Source organism: Malus domestica, chromosome 13, assembly GCF_042453785.1.
Source record: "Malus domestica chromosome 13, GDT2T_hap1".
Lineage (NCBI taxonomy): Eukaryota > Viridiplantae > Streptophyta > Magnoliopsida > Rosales > Rosaceae > Malus > Malus domestica.
In genome coordinates, this window is record NC_091673.1 from 17,552,366 (window position 1) to 17,568,754 (window position 16,389).

Genomic DNA, 16,389 nt, shown 5'->3' on the forward strand with positions numbered 1-16,389 from the left:
GGAATACAAGTCCATATAGAAAAAAATTATTATAATAAAATCTAATTTAGGATTTATACAATCATACTTAAACTAGAAAGTTCACAAAAAAAACGAGAATGTCCAATAAAATTTTTGCTAGCATTCGTGATTAAAATAAAGAATGATTTGTTTACACCATTTGTTTTCCTTCTACTTCACTCATATGATTAATGGAAAACTAACCAAAACACCCTCAAAACTTTACTTTTAATCATCAGGACAGATTTTTTCAAAAATGCCGATCCTACCCTTCACACATATGTACAAGATTGGGTCAGTTTTATGCAAAATTCATGTGGATACATCCAAAAGAAGAAAAGGAGATTGACATTTTCAGAAAGCATTTGCATGCAAAAGGATATGTGGCAAACATTGCAACAACCAAGACAATATAGATTCACATGCAAAAGAAAATGTGGCAAACACTGCAGCAACCAAGACAACATAAATTCACATGACATTCAAGCAAAGACAAGACAGCCAGCTTTCAGAAACAATGCTGACAGTTTTCAGAAACAGTGTGCATAAGAAACAGTTACAAGCATTTTTAGGATTGCTAAATTATGCAAGAAATTTTATCCCTGATTTAGGAAGAAAAATAGCAGTATTACATAGTAAAACTAGCAAAACTGGACAAAGATATTTTAATAGTGAAGATATTAAATTAGTTCAAAAAATAAAAGAAGAAATTACTAAACTTATAGATAAAACTTTTGCTTCTTCAAAGTACTAATAATTCTTTTGGATATATATGCTAATCTTCTATTTATGCTAGTTATAGTTGGATGTCTGGGACAATAAATACCTGGTAATTGTGGTTGACAGGGTCTACAGGAACAATAATATTTGTTGTTCATATACAATAAACAAATATGATATCAGTTGTATCTACGACTTCTATCCTCAAGGTACTTTACTATTATAATTATACTATTAAAATGTCTTTAATGGCAATATTGTTGAAGGAATCAGAAATCCAACTCTGAGATACAGGTCAAGGGTACCAGGGATTTCTGATAGGCAGCAGGTTCTCTTAGATAATTTTTGGAATATCCAAATTAAGCAGCCAAGCATGAGGTTAGGTCATGAAAAATTAATTAGAGCCTTAGAACAAGAGTTTGATAGCTTTAATTTAATTTTTGTAGTGTTTATGTAGATGATATTTTAGTACATAATAAAAATAAAAATGAACATATGAAGCATTTTAGAAAGAACTCAGTGGATATTGCCTAATTTATAAGTAACACCAAATAGACAACCAGATAAAGTACAAATATATGAAACTAGTACAGGTCAAGCAACAATTAGGTTTAGTAATTATAAGCAATTAGAAAAAATAGAAGAGGATGAGAATGAAATTGAAAATAAGAGTATACATATGGCTTTTGATAATTTAGATATTAATTTAGTTGAACAAAATTTTGATCATATTGTAGATAAACTTATAGAAGATATTGATCATTTAGATGAAGAACAATATTTGGAAAAATATAAGACATATGATTTAGGACTACATAAAATTTCAGACGAAGAAATGAAAATTTTAATCTTAGAAATAGGAGTAGAACACATTTTAGGATCAAAAGAATATACTAATTTATTAGAATTGAAAGCAGAATGTAATCCAGCAGAAGAAAGTAGTACATCGGGAGTAGAAAATCTAGGACACGCAAGCAGAACCGATCAACAATTTTTAAGACCAACAAATGAACAATATAATGAAAAACCAAAAGTAGACTATATGGAAGAAAGTAAGATAAAACCTAGGAAAAATAGGATTCCATATTTGAGAGGGTTAGAACAAATTAATATAGCTGGTAATATATTAAATTTAGATAATGTAGATCCACAAGATTGAGAAAGAACGATTGAGAGATGGGAAAAAGGCTGTGTACATGCAGCATTAATGTTAGATTTTAGTAATTCACAAAACATGTTAGATTACTTTGAACACTCCATCAAATGTACTTTTTCTTTAGAATGTTTACCTAATTTTGGACATTTAGGTCTAATATGTCCAGCTTCTCCACTTGAATAACATTTACAATTACTCTTATCTTTTGGTGCTTTATATTTCCTAATCCAAGGTCTGCCACTTCTTTTTCTAAATTGTTTTGGAATATATTTTCTTTTCCTATATGTTCTTGAAGGTCTTATACTGAAATTCTTATGTTATTTGTAGGGTTTATATGACTTATATTTCTTTTTGTATATTTTCTTATGCTTAGGACATTTTGAGTGGCTCGTTATGCCATTTGGACTTAAAAATGCTCAATCGATCTTTCAAAGAAAGATGGACCAAATTTTCAAGAAATATGATAATTTTTGTAGTGTTTATGTAGATGATATTTTAGTACATAGTAAAAATAAAAATGAACATAGGAAGCATTGGAAGCCCCACAATTTCAAAGAAGAAACAGCGGAAATATATTACAAGGTGAAAGAAGATAGAGAAAGAGATGCGGAGCTAGTAGAAGGCGATGAACAATATTGGAATAATTTGTCAGAAGAAGAGCTGCATAACATCGACAACATGATGGAAGCCTGAAGAACTAGCTGTAAATTAGCATAAGATGAATAGCATCATAATGTATTTCCAGACAGAAATGTCAACATCGTTGTGGTCCGCATGTAATGGCATAAGAGTAAATAAAGAGAAGAGTTTGATCTATTATAGATTTTTCATACGTAAAATGTCCTTATGGTTAAGAATGAATAGTACCAAGTCATTTTCGTTAAAACTCCCTATGATTAATTGATTATCAGTCTCTTAGTTGTCTTTTGTTTTATTCAATGCAAGTCAAATGTAATAATAATAATAAAAGTGTACATGAGAAAAAAGATACGGTGAAAATCATTTTGTCTATAAAAAATAAAAATAAAAAATTCTTGTCTTTAGGTGTTTGATTGGACCCCACAAAACGTTCAAAATCCAAGGGCCCATGAATATCTCTCACTTGGGGCCTATCCGTACACTGTTGATGGGCTTCTCAGCAGGCCAAGCCAACCACAATTTCTCTCCAATAAACTTGCATAATCAAATTGAAAGCGAAATTATGAATATTCTTTTGGAGTTTGTAAGTAGAGTTTTGTGTATATGGCTGTTGCTTAATCCTCCTCAATCATGCAGGGTAGCAAAATAAAAAGATTGTAACATCATTTTCGTCAAAACTCAAAAGTGCATCAAATCAAACTTCAAAAGGGTTTCGCTTTCACTTTATAGTTTTGTTTTTTTTCTTGGAGGTGACAAAAGAAAAAGGCATTGGTTGTTGGGACCAAAAGAGCACATATATATCTATATGTATTAAATATATAAGTATAAGAATTCAGAAATATGCGCTTTTGACAAATTTAGACATTTATTTTGTAGAGTCAATTTCGTAATGTATTTTAACGATTCGAATTATTTATATTTTAACATATAATTCATAGATTATTTTTGCAAAATAATTAGACAAATCCAAAATCATTAAGATATTTATTTGTGAAAAAGAAAATGACAAATGAGGTTTTATAAAGAAATACTAAATTTAATCCAACGATCATGTAGTTTCGAATCTGAGTGATTTTTTGTATACATGATCTTTAAGATAAGACGTTGGGGATAGACATGATCGTATCTCATATGTATGTATATAACCGATATGAAAAGACTATGACCAAACGTTATCCTTTGGCTTTCTTTGACTGGTAAACGTAATATTATATGGTTCCCAGCATAATCAATCAGAGAAGCCCTTTTGTTTTGCTTTTCTGAGTGCAAAATGTATCCCTTTGCGTTCAAAACAAGGGTTACGATAAATTGAGAACTGTGGTAACCTGGATATTTCCCCTTTTTAGGCTGTACCTTTTTATTATTTGTTTCTCATTCTTTTTTAATGATAGGAAATATCTTCGACCACTCCTTTGTGTAATAGTTATGTTCGAGTTGGGTTTGAAGTTTAATATGGTTTTCAATTAGAAAAAATGAAAAAATTTAACGAAAAACTTTCGGTACTGTTCATTTTAAAGAAAAATTACATTTTTACACTAAAAAGTTAATTCTGATACTATTTACTTTACCTTTTATTTTGTCTTTATCATTAAAACTCAAAATTTTCAATTTCTTTTTATTAGTTTTCCTTTTCAACTTTTCAAGGCAAATGTGAAATTAAAGCTTAATGAGCATATTTATGGCGACCAATCAAGTTTCTTTAGGAAAACGCTACATATGATCTTTTTAGATTATATTTTATAAATTACATAATGTGACCGTTAATAGTGAGATTTTTTTAATGATATAAAGAAGAAATGCAACCATCAACCGCTACATCACGTGATTTTACAAAATATGATCTAAAAAGATGGTCTCTTTAACATTACCTTTTTTTTAACGAGTAATGCTAGGTAGACTAACTTTTTTATCTTATTGGTGTGTTTTTCCTATCGATCGATTTTGTCCCCATGTTTTCAATTTGACAAATTGGTCTCCATATTTACTTTCGTTAGTCAATCCTAGATAATCCGTTAAATGATTGTTAAAATTGATGTGTGCCTTGCACGTGAGATAGTCATAGTTGATCATTTGATCTTTGCGTGGGTTTAATGGGGTTACAATGAAGTTACATTTCTGTTCTCTCACTTGCAAGGCACATATCAATTTTAACAGTCATTTAACGGATTGTCTGTAATTGGCTAACGAAAGTAAACATGAGAACCAAATTGACTGATACAGTAAACACATGGACTATTTTGACATTTAAGTCGATTTATAAACCATGTGATATTTTACCAATAGAAAATATACACGTCAATCAACACTAAAATAATAATTCAATTATTAACGACCACGTCATATGATTTACAAAATTTAGTTTAAAAAGTTGATCACCCTAACATTATTCTTCTTAATATGACTTTGGGGTTGTGGGAGATAGATTCGTAAATTGTACTTACGTTTGTGAAAGCTATTGGAGTTTATCGGGTTCCTACGCAAGTTCGAATATTCCTAAGAGGCATCAAAGGGCTTGAGTCAAAAAGCGTATGTGAGAGATTAAGACCTAGGGTTTGATGGGGTAAGGTGGTTATTCTTGTAATTACATTTGTTTTTAATATGTGTGTTAGTGAATTTTTTTTAAAGGGATCATCAAAGTTGAGTTGTGCATGATTGATCGAATTACTATAATTTTAGTGTCTTGTTTGTTTGTCATCAATAATGCATTGATAACAAAAAAATGTATTAGAAATTTTCATACAATTATAATCGCCTTCTAACAACATGAATCACATAAACTTAAAAAGTTTATGTATACTATAAATATAAACACTTACAAGCATATTGACCAAAAAAAAAAAAAAAACAACACTTACAAGCAAAAGGAAAAGAAATTGTTGTAAGACTGGAGACTCGCCAAATTCTATGAGCTCATTCAAATGCTACAAACTCAAATTTAGAATCCAAATTGATTTTTTTTTTGGTTGAAAAAAGTTTATGGGGAGGGAGGTTACTTCATTTTGGGTCAGGGCATTATCACAAACTTTTTTTTTAGTTTTTATAGATGGCCTACCAAGAGAAATGCTGAGAGCGAGACTTGAATATAGACTTTGATCTTGTGAAGAGAACGATCTTTATCAACTCAACCAACTCTAGTTAGCAAATCCAAATTGATTTTGATAATTAACTTTAAGATGCAATGAACCAAAAAATAAAAACACTGATTCAGGAAATATCCTATTTGACGTATCCCCTTAAGCTGAGGAAGAAAATGAAAAGAGGAACGGACATCCATGTACAATCACACTTTAATGATTTTGTCATGATGTTTTTTTGGGATGAGGATCATTTCAGGGTCCTTTTTGTAAGGATTTTAAAGATTATCACATTCTAATAGTTTATTATATATCGTGCGATTTGTTTTCGTTAAGTACTATTTACGTTTAATTTTAAATAAAAAATAATTTTTAATTGCATGATATACAATAAATGATTAAGATATGAGGATTCTCCCTTTTTTTGTACAATAATATCAATAATAATAACAATAAGAGATTGGTGATTTGGACCGATAGTAGTGAAATAATCATAACAATTTAATATCAAAATTATCATCCATAATTACTGTGAAACCTCTCACTTACAAGTTATAAATAATAAAATAATATTATTATACCATAATAATAGTGATTTTCATGCATTCGCGCATTGCAACGACCTTTGTCCTCTATTTTGACAGTTTTTACACTCCGAGTCCAAACTGAAAGTCCAGCTTTAAATGGATCGATGGGCTGTTGTTTTATGCTTTAGAATTAGCTAATTGGGTTTTCCTCATTATTGGGTTGTCTATCATCAGAACCAGGGGTCGTGATTTTCTTTTGCTTTGTCAGTTTTACAAGAAGGCTTTTTATTCAAAATGATCATTGAGATTTGTATAACACATTACTTTGATCCCTGAGATTGAAAATCAATAGAAATGGTCTCTGAGATTTGTTCACCATCCATTATTTTGGTCATACCGTTAAAAACTCTGTTAAGTGTCCCGGAGCTCTTAACTGGAAGTTTGGACAATTTTCAAGGCTTCGTAATTCAATCGTTTCTTAACCAAATTCGACTCATAATATATCAAAATGAAGATAAGAAAGTGTAGAAACAATTGAGTTATGAAACTTTGTAAATTGCCCAAACTTCCGGCCAAGAGCTCCGGGACACTTAACGGAGTTTTTAAGGGAATGACCAAAGTAATGGATGGTGGACAATCTCAGGGACCATTTCTATTGATTTTCAATCTCAATGACCAAAGTGATGTGTTATGCAAATCTCAGGAACCATTTTGGCTAAAAAGCCTTACAAGAACCAACAATTTATCCAAGTTGGAATCATTTTCCTATAAATTTGAGCAGCCAAAAACATGAGGTGTCAGAGAGTCCATAGAGAGTTTCACTTTTATTTTATTTTATTTTATTTTATTTTTTTATAGAATAGAGAGTTCCACTTCTGAGCAAGTAATCTTAGCATTTCTCTAGAAAATAATATCTTGTTTGTTGATGCACAAAATCGATGAGACTTTGGAAGTTGGAACAACATAAAGTGTCAGGTTTGTGACCTTCATCTGGTTGCTCCGGTCACCTAGTGAGGATAAAATGTAAAGGGATAGAGATAAGAAAGCAAACACAAGATGTACGTGGCTCACCCTAAGTTTGGCTACATTCACGGAGTAGAGGAGTTCTCATTAATAGTGAATTGTTACACAAATACATAAGTTTAAGCATAATCATCACTAGTGGGTTCTAATGACTAATTTAAGTACAATAATGACATTCCGGCTTAATTGTAGGAGAATAGTCTTCTTTTATAGTTGAGAAGAGTCTCCAGCTTTTGTTCGCGATCGATGTGGGACTCTATGAGCTTTATTCTATTGTTGACATGTGTCGTGTTATGATTGGCCTCCTAGTTGAAGGGAAACTCTTGTGCTTCGTCAGGGATGCCTCAACATGAATTTCTCGGTGGGTCCTTGAAGGTATGAAGTTGATTGGTGCTTGGTAGTTTTGGGATTGATCAAGTATGGTACAAACAATGTTGTTGTGTTGAAAGACAATTTCTAAATGTAACTATTGTTAGCACTTATAAAATCTCATTCTACACTCCTTACAAGTATATTTTTTTACTAGTTATAGAAAATATAGAATGCAAAATGAAAATTTTGAAGTGACAATAACAATCCCCTAAAAAAAACGACAATGTAGTTGGGAAAAAACTTTCGTCTACTAGTGAAGTGATCATATAGTTACTGAACATAAAAACATATTTTTTTTTTGGCTGACAAAGAGAGAGATGATGTTAAATTTGAAAAGCTCCTTGTAGCTTATCATCGACTAAACATAATGGAAAAGAGGAAGATAAGCTGACGAAATTTTAAGGAAAACTAATGAAAATGTTTTGAAAACTTTGAGTTTTAACGATAAAGAGAAAATAAAGGGTAAAGTGAATAGTACCAGGATTGACTTTTCAGTATAAAAATGTGGTTTTTGGTTAAAATAAACAATACCAGAAGTTTTTCGTTAAAGTTCCCAAATTTTTATTGATAACATGTTATAAAACTACAGAGTAAACCGTAGAAAGAAATGAGAAGTAGAGACAGACATTGAAATTTGATCTCAAAGCTTATCTTATTCATTTATACAAGCTCCTTTTATAAGTTTACAACCATAATGATATGAACCTGAACATATAAACACATATCTTTTCCAAAAAAATAAAAACAGAAATCAACAAATCAAACAAGGGAAATTTTATTTGGTCTCAACTTTTTTATCTCTACACCCAACTAATATTTTTACTTCTCTGATCTTCCAAATTTGTCCTTAAATAATAAACGTTGAAGTTTTCTTTGTATCTCTACACCCAAACCCTACGACCACCACTGCAGGCCTTCATTATTTCCAACGAACCCAACTCAAGCGCCAGCAACACTAAAATCGACAAATCAAGACTGGAGAACAAATGGTATAGAGTCCTAATGTGAATCTTAAAGCAAACTTAAGTTGCAAAACCCTTTTTTATTTCAATCGACGTAAGGATCTTGGTTATGAACATAAGGAACCTTGGGTTAATTAAGAATATAAGGGAACCTATTAGGGTTTAGAGGTCCTATCCACATCATATGCATAAGCCCCTTTTCTTCACGTATTGATTTACGGAAAGGAAATTAACACTATTATTCTCATGAAAGTGGGAACGCCAAGGAAAGAGATCATCTCCGCTTCATACCGGATTTTTTTTTCTTTTCTCAGTAGTTAGATCCAAAAAGAGAGGAAAAACAAGAGCACCAGTGGTCACAGTGCCTGGACTGGGTTCACTAGAGAAAATGAAGGTGCAATGGTGATGTGAGTTAGGGTTATTGGATGTAAAGATAAAAACTTTAATATTTATTTTCTCATTCTTATTTATTTAAGGGTGAATTTGAAAGTTTAGTAGAAAATATTTGTTAGTTGGGTGTAGATATAAAAAGGTTGGGTCCAAACAAAATTTCTCATCAAACAAATATAGTACCTAGTGTTTGGTCTAGTGTAAGTCTATTATTGGTTTTGGCGCCAAACCGTTGGAATCTGGATCCTCTTTGTGAGGATTCCGGGAATCCATGAATCGTGTTCGTTTATCGTATATCGTGCGGTCATATATTATTTTAAATATTTTTATTTAAAATTAAACACAAACAGTATTTGACAAATACTAACCGCTTGATGTGCGATGAATGAAAACGATTTACGGATATTCATGATTCTCACCAACAAGATCCAGAGAGGATCCTCACCAACAGAATCTGGAGGGGATCCTGTTGGAAACCGTTGGCCCACAAACTCAGAAAATGGATTCCTAAGGTGGGACGCGGGAGAGAGAAAAGAAGCGAAGAGACAATACAGTGGGCCTAGCCTATTATGAACCGAATTGGGTTGTGAAATAGATATGCAATGTGGCTGGGCCCATTAGAGTTAACCACCACGTGCAACATGATTATGAGATTGATATATTATAGAGTAAATTATAACAATAGTCCCTTAATTTTAATTAAATTGGAGTAATGATCCCTTAATGCATCAAAATGTGTTGCTATGGTCATTTTCGTCAACTTCATTAGAATTTTGTCAAAATAAGTTATGTTGGAAGGACCCTTACTACAATTGGGGTCCCTCAACTCATCAAAACGTGTAGCTATGGTCTTTTTCATCAAATTCGTCATAATTTTGTCAAAATGAGTTATGTTGGAAGGACCATTGCTACAATTAAGTTAAAGTTGAGAGACAATTTCTCCAATTGGATTAAAATTGAGGGACTAATGTTAATAAATTTTTAGTTGAAGGGTCATAGCTACACGTTTTGATAAGTTGAAGGACCAATAGTAATAGATTTTTAGTTGAAGAACTATTGTTCTAATTGAGTTAAAATTAAAGACCGTTGTGTGGGTGGGTTGGTTCTAATGGGTTTCTAGTTTTTCAAACCGTGCGTTAACCTTTTATTGTGCGGGTGGATGGGTTATAAGGCCATCTCCAACTGATGGCTGGCAAGAGGGCTCATTTTAGCCTTCTTGCCCTCCAAGATTCTCCAAGATGTTAATATTTTAATGAACAGTATAAGGCCATATTTGCCTCCGTCTCCAACCAAGGGCCAGAGGGCTAGAGGGCTCATTTTAGCCCTGTCACAAAAAACCGTCTCCAACCGAGGGCCAAAGGGCCATAGGGCCAAACATAATTTATTATTTAAAAACTACAACTTAAATTCAAATCCAACGGCTAAGTGACGTCAGCTAGCCGTTGGATTTGAATTTTTTTTTTCTATAAATAGGGTGGATATTAGGATATAATTCACACAATTTTGAATTCAATCTATTTCAATTCAAGTTTGCAATGAATTCCAACTTTGGATCCTCTTCAAATTCCAACTAGGGGTCCTCATCCAATTCCAAAAGAGAAGCAAAATGAGCGCAAATGAGACGAGAAGATGAGGAGTCTGATGAAGAAGTTCAAGTAAGGCGCAACAAACAAAACATAGCAGCAGCCATGGCTGCGGCTATTGTGTGTCAGCCAACTGAGGAACAACCTCGATGGGGTGGCTCTATTGCTGGTCGCTCTTACAAACCACAAAATAGAGCGATGACGTATGCCAATCTAATGAACAACTACTTCGACCCCAACTCGGTGTACACAGAAGAGGATTTCAAACATTGCTTCCGGATGAGGCGTCATGTATTCGAGCGTTTACTTTGTAATGTCCAGCAGGTCAATCCGTACTTTTGACAGAAGAGGGATAGATCAGGCCGCCTTAGTTTCTCACCTCATCAGAATGTTACTGTTGTACTCCGAATGATGGCCTATGGCCCCCTTACTGATTCGATGGATGAAACCTGTTTATACTATACTTTGGGCCTCCGTATTTAGATCTCATATAAATACTCGAGGGACTCAAATGTAATTATGTAATAAATGAAGGGGTAAATATGTAAAAAGGGGAGGAGCTCTTAGTCTATAAAAGGGCCTCCTCACCCTCACAACCTTCAAGCTCTCTGACCCTCACAATCCCCTCACTTTCATTAGAGAGCTCTCTCAAACTCTCTCTTTCTCTGGGGGACTCCCCTCACACTTGTAATCCATACATTTATACAGAGAAGAGAAATACAATCAACATCAGTGTGGACGTAGCCCAAACATTGGGGTGAACCACGATACATCTTGTGTTATTTACTTTCTTGCAAATTCACGGTTGGATTTATGTTGTTCCAAGACCCTTCCGGTTTTGTGCATCAACATTTGGCGCCGTCTGTGGGAACGACACGAAAAACTATGTCGGTCATCTCTCAATTTTTCATCTCACCACCATGAATCTGCAAAAACCACAAGAATCACCAATTAAGCATCCATCTGTCTCCTCATACACAGGCTCATCAATTGTTCTTCTTATTCTAATTAACTTACAATTAACTCCGCAGCCGCAGCTGCAGTCGCGTACGCATTTAAGAGTGTAGATCATGGTGTTGCTATCTAATATCATCATAATATTCCAGCAATGGCTCCTAGTGATGCTACTGAACCTTCAAAGCTCATCAGACAAAGCAGACTGCATTCAGTGCTTAACAGGATGAACAAGCTTACCAACAAGGCTGACAGTTTTGCCCATGGAGTAAAAAAACATGAGAAGTTGAGTTACATAATAATTAACTTAATTATTATTTGATTCAACTGTGCAGTGAGACTAGGGCCCAAGATCACAGAGACAATGAAGGGGAAGCTGAGGCTGGGGGCTAAGATTGTAAAAGCAGGAGGGACGTTAGAGCCGTTCAAGTATGCATTCAACGTTAATGTAGGAGAGAAGTTGCTCAAGGCATCCCAGTGTTATCTGTCGACCACGGCGGGTCCTATGGCAGGCCTCCTCTTCATCTCGACCGACAAGATTGCGTTTTACAGCGAGAGATCGATCAAACTTCCATCGTCAGATTCAGACGGACAACAGTTGGTTACCAGAGTCCACTACAAGGTGGTGATCCCAGTGAAGAAGATCAAGACGGTCAACCAGAGTGAGAATAGGAAGAAGCTGTCGCAAAAGTACGTAGAAATAGTTACTGCGGATAATTTTGACTTCTGGTTTATAGGGATCTTGAATTACCAGAAGCATGCATTGAACCTCCATCGCCATGGTCAGATCCGCCACTACATATTCACTGCTCTTCATAAATCGAGCTCAGTCGTGCAAGTCATATGCGAAACCTCCTGATCTTGGTGCCAACACACTCATAGAAGCCTCGAGATCGAAGACGACGATGGTTAGGCATGAAAGAAAGAACCCACAGTAGCTCAAATGAGCGGCGACGACGGCCTACGACTACAAGAACGATTCCAGGTGGGCCGACTACTGGTCCAACATCCTCATCCCTCCTCACATGTCCTCTCGTAGCGACGTCGTTGACCATTTCAATCGTAAGTTCTACCAATGCTTTATCGATCCTGAACTTATGGTACACGTGATGTCATCTAGCAGTTCTGCCCAGCCAAATAGTACCACCTCATCTACCACCACCAATCTTCTTCCTCAACTTAGCTTGATCACCACCAAACTTTTTATCATGATTATCCAAACCCTAATCCTGATCCTAAGGACGACACATTCACTGTAGCTCTTAACATTGGGCCACCGAGTAGTGGAGGCGGTAGGCTAAGCTCATCGTTCATTAGCAACCCTAACCACAACCACATTGGCGGTCATGTGGAAAGGCGGTACTGGATTCCCTCCCCTGCACAAATCCTCATAGGCCCCACCTAGTTCTCTTGCCCTGTCTGCAGCAAAACATTCAGCAGATACAACAACATGCAGTGGTCTGCTGTGGTTGGAATGGGGATGGGGACAAGGTCCAAGAAGCAACCAGGCCGAGAGAGAAAGACACAGTGGAAAGAATAAAGAAAAAGAAAAATGAGGAGGAAGGAGATCAGGGTAAAGGAACAAAATAGAAAAAGAAAAACATCATGATGTTACTAAAGAAAAGAAAAAGAAAAAGCTGATGAAGTTCTGGGTCACAATATTAAAATAAAAATGAAAAGCATCAAAGTGACGGGATATCAGTCATCCACCATCCACTGAAAAAAAAAACACCCACATGCAAAAGTAGGGAATAAAGGGAGGTTTTCCTCCGCGAGAGCACATGAGGGACACTGCAAAAGCAACTGCCAGTTGCACATGCTATCCCACTATCCAACCATCTGTATAACCCTATAAGAGGATAATAAAAAAAAAATGGCAAGCCCAAAATAATTAGCTGGAATGTTATGTGGAGGGCAAAGACCCATATGCCTAAAAGAGCCAGGCCCGCTATTATCACCAACCAGGTAATCAAAAGTACGCCCAGTACTACAAAAAATTATTCGGCAACCTGCCACTATTATCACCAACCAGGTGATCAAAAGTACGTCCAATACTCCAAAGTTATTCGGCAGCCTATCGCTATTATCACCAACCAGGTGATCAAAAGTACGTCCAGTACTCCAAAATTATTCGGCAGCCTGCCGCTATTATCACTAACCAGGTGATCAAAAGTACGCCCAGTACTACAAAAAATTATTCGGCAGTCTGCCGCTATTATCACCAACTAGGTGATCAAAAGTACGTCCAGTACTCAAAAAATTATACATGAGCATCACTCATGACAATCATACATAAACATTCATGAGCATTACTCATGTTAATCATACATAAACATTCATGACCATTATTCATGTCAACATTCATGAGCATCACTCATGTCAACATTCATAAGCATCACTCATGTCAATCAACATAAACATTCATGAGCATCATCACTTATGTTAATCAGCTTCGAAAGCTTTATTACAGACCTCCAGCTTCGAGAGCTCCAGCTTCAAAAACTTTATTTACAAAAGCTCAAACTTCAAAAGCTTCACTTTAAAAGCTTAACCTACAAAGCTTCAGTGCATGGTATACAAAATACCACCTCCGAACAACTGTCACTTCGGCCCATACATGGATTCAATTTGAAGTTTCCAACCAACAGACTCTATTGACTAAAGACTTGGGGGACTATACTATGTACCATATATTGGGCCTCATAAAAAATACTTGGGGGACTTAACCCATTATTTATGTACTGAGGAGCGTACCCTTATTCTATAAAAGGGACTCCCTCACTTTCATTAGAGAGCACCTATTATTCATGTACTGAGGAGCGAGCCCTTATTCTATAAAAGGGACTCCCTCACCATCATTAGAGAGCATCGTCGCCTGTTGAGCAACCGCCTCGCCGCGAACATCAATTATAGCCCACCATTTATGTATTGAGGAGTGAGCCCTTATTCTATAAAAGGGACTCCCTCACTTTCAACGCCACAAGCCGAGCCAACCAAGGCAACATAAGCCACAAGCAGAGCAGCCTCGCAACATGTGCTACTTCTAATTGAGCATCATTTCAGATTGGGCACCGCCTCATATCGAGTATCAATTCTAGACGACATCTAGTTACTTCGGCCCACACATGGACTGAATTTCAAGTCTCCAGCCAAAAGACTCTCTTGATTGAAGACTTGGGGGACTACTGTTTATACCATACTTTGGGCCTCCGTATTTAGATCTCGTATAAATACTCGGAGGACTCAAATGTAATTATGTAATAAATGAAGGGGAAAATATGTAAAAAGGGGTGGAGCCCCAGTCTATAAAATGGCCTCATCACCCTCATAACCCTCAAGCTCTCTGACCCTCACAATCCCTTCACTTTCATTAGAGAGCTCTCTCAAACTCTCTCTTTCCCTGAGGGACTCCCCTCACACTTGTAATCCATACATTCATACAGAGAAGAGAAATACAATCAACATCAGTGTGGACATAGCCCAAATATTGGGGTGAACCACGATACATCTTGTGTTCTTTACTTTCTTGCAGATTCACGGTCGGATTTATGTTGTTCCAAGACCCCTTCGGTTTTGTACATCAACAAAACCCATGGTATGTCTGAGTCTACATGCCTTGATACTCTTGAAGAATTTTATGACACAAGTGTTCAGCTTTACAAAGATGAGTACCTCCGCGAGCCAAATCAAGAAGATCTGAATCGGCTCATTCGCAAAGCTGAAGACCGTGGGTTTTCGAGCATAATAGGGTCATTAGACTGCATGCATTGTGATTGGAAGAACTGTCCCATCGGATGGCAAGAAGGCTTTAGCCGAAGGTCGAGAAAGCCAACTGTTGTGTTAGAGGCGGTTGCCTCATATGACACATGGATCTAGCATGCTTTCTTTGGAGTCCTTGGATCCTAAAATGACATTACAATTTTTGGGCGTTTAGCCATCTTCAATAACTTGACGGAAGGTCAAGCACCTCAACTTGACTACTACATCAATGGCCGTCAATACAATATGGGGTATTACTTGGTAGATGACATCTGCCCAAAGTGGGCTACACTTGTCCAAGCAATTCCAAACCCTAGGAACGACGCGGAAAAATTGTTTACCTTACACCAAGAGGCGTATCGCAAATATGTTGAGAGAGCTTTTGGTATTCTACAAGCATGGTGGAAGATTATCAGCGAACCGGCAAGAGGATGGAGTTGAGAAAATTTGGACTCCATCATGATGTCTTGCATCATATTACACAATATGATAGTGGAAGATGAGCGAGATGGGTATATTGATGGAGAGTCCGATGACGACCAAGAAGATCCAAATAGGTCAAGAAGGGCTCGTGCAAAAATATATGATGAGCCTAATTTGCCTTTCAATCCAAGAACTGGTAGTATCTCTATAGACGAGTACATGAGGCGCTATAGAATGATACGTTCTCGTGCCACAAACAAGTACCTACAACAAGATCTTGTTGCACATCTTTGGGCCCAAAGAAGCATGAAGTAGACATTTACGTTTTATGTTTTTTAAAATGTTGTTTAAGTTTCATGTTGTATAATTTTTATGTTGTTTAATGTTATTTAATGTTGTTTCATATTGTTTAATGTTGTTTCATGTTACTTAATTTAATTTAATGTTGTATAATAGCTTAGGAAGTTATAGTAAAAAAATAGAATTTAAAAAAAATATGAAACAAATTTTGTGAAATAGAAGTTATAAGAAAAAAAATGGAATTTAAAAAAAATATGAAACAAATTTTGTGAAATAGAAGTTATAGGGAAAAAATGGAATTTAAGAAAAAATATGAAATAAATTTTGTGAAATAGAAGTTATAGGAAAAAAAATGGAATATGAAACAAATTTTGTGAAATAGAAGTTATAGGAAAAAAATGGAATTTAAAAAAAATATGAAACAAATTTTGTGAAATAGAAGTTATAAGAAAAAAATGGAATTTAAAAAAAATATGAACCAAATTTTTTAAAATATAAGTTATAGAA

The 16,389-nt window shown here is 35.2% G+C and overlaps 1 protein-coding gene across 1 annotated transcript; it reads left to right on the top strand.

Moving 5' to 3' along the window:
* The first annotated feature begins 11,554 nt into the window (after positions 1-11,554).
* Positions 11,555-12,259, top strand: LOC103453258 (GEM-like protein 4). Its single transcript, XM_070811317.1, has 2 exons — positions 11,555-11,654; positions 11,736-12,259. The coding sequence occupies exons 1-2, from the start codon at positions 11,555-11,557 to the stop codon at positions 12,257-12,259; spliced, it is 624 nt and encodes a 207-aa protein (XP_070667418.1).
* The last annotated feature ends 4,130 nt before the right edge of the window (positions 12,260-16,389 follow it).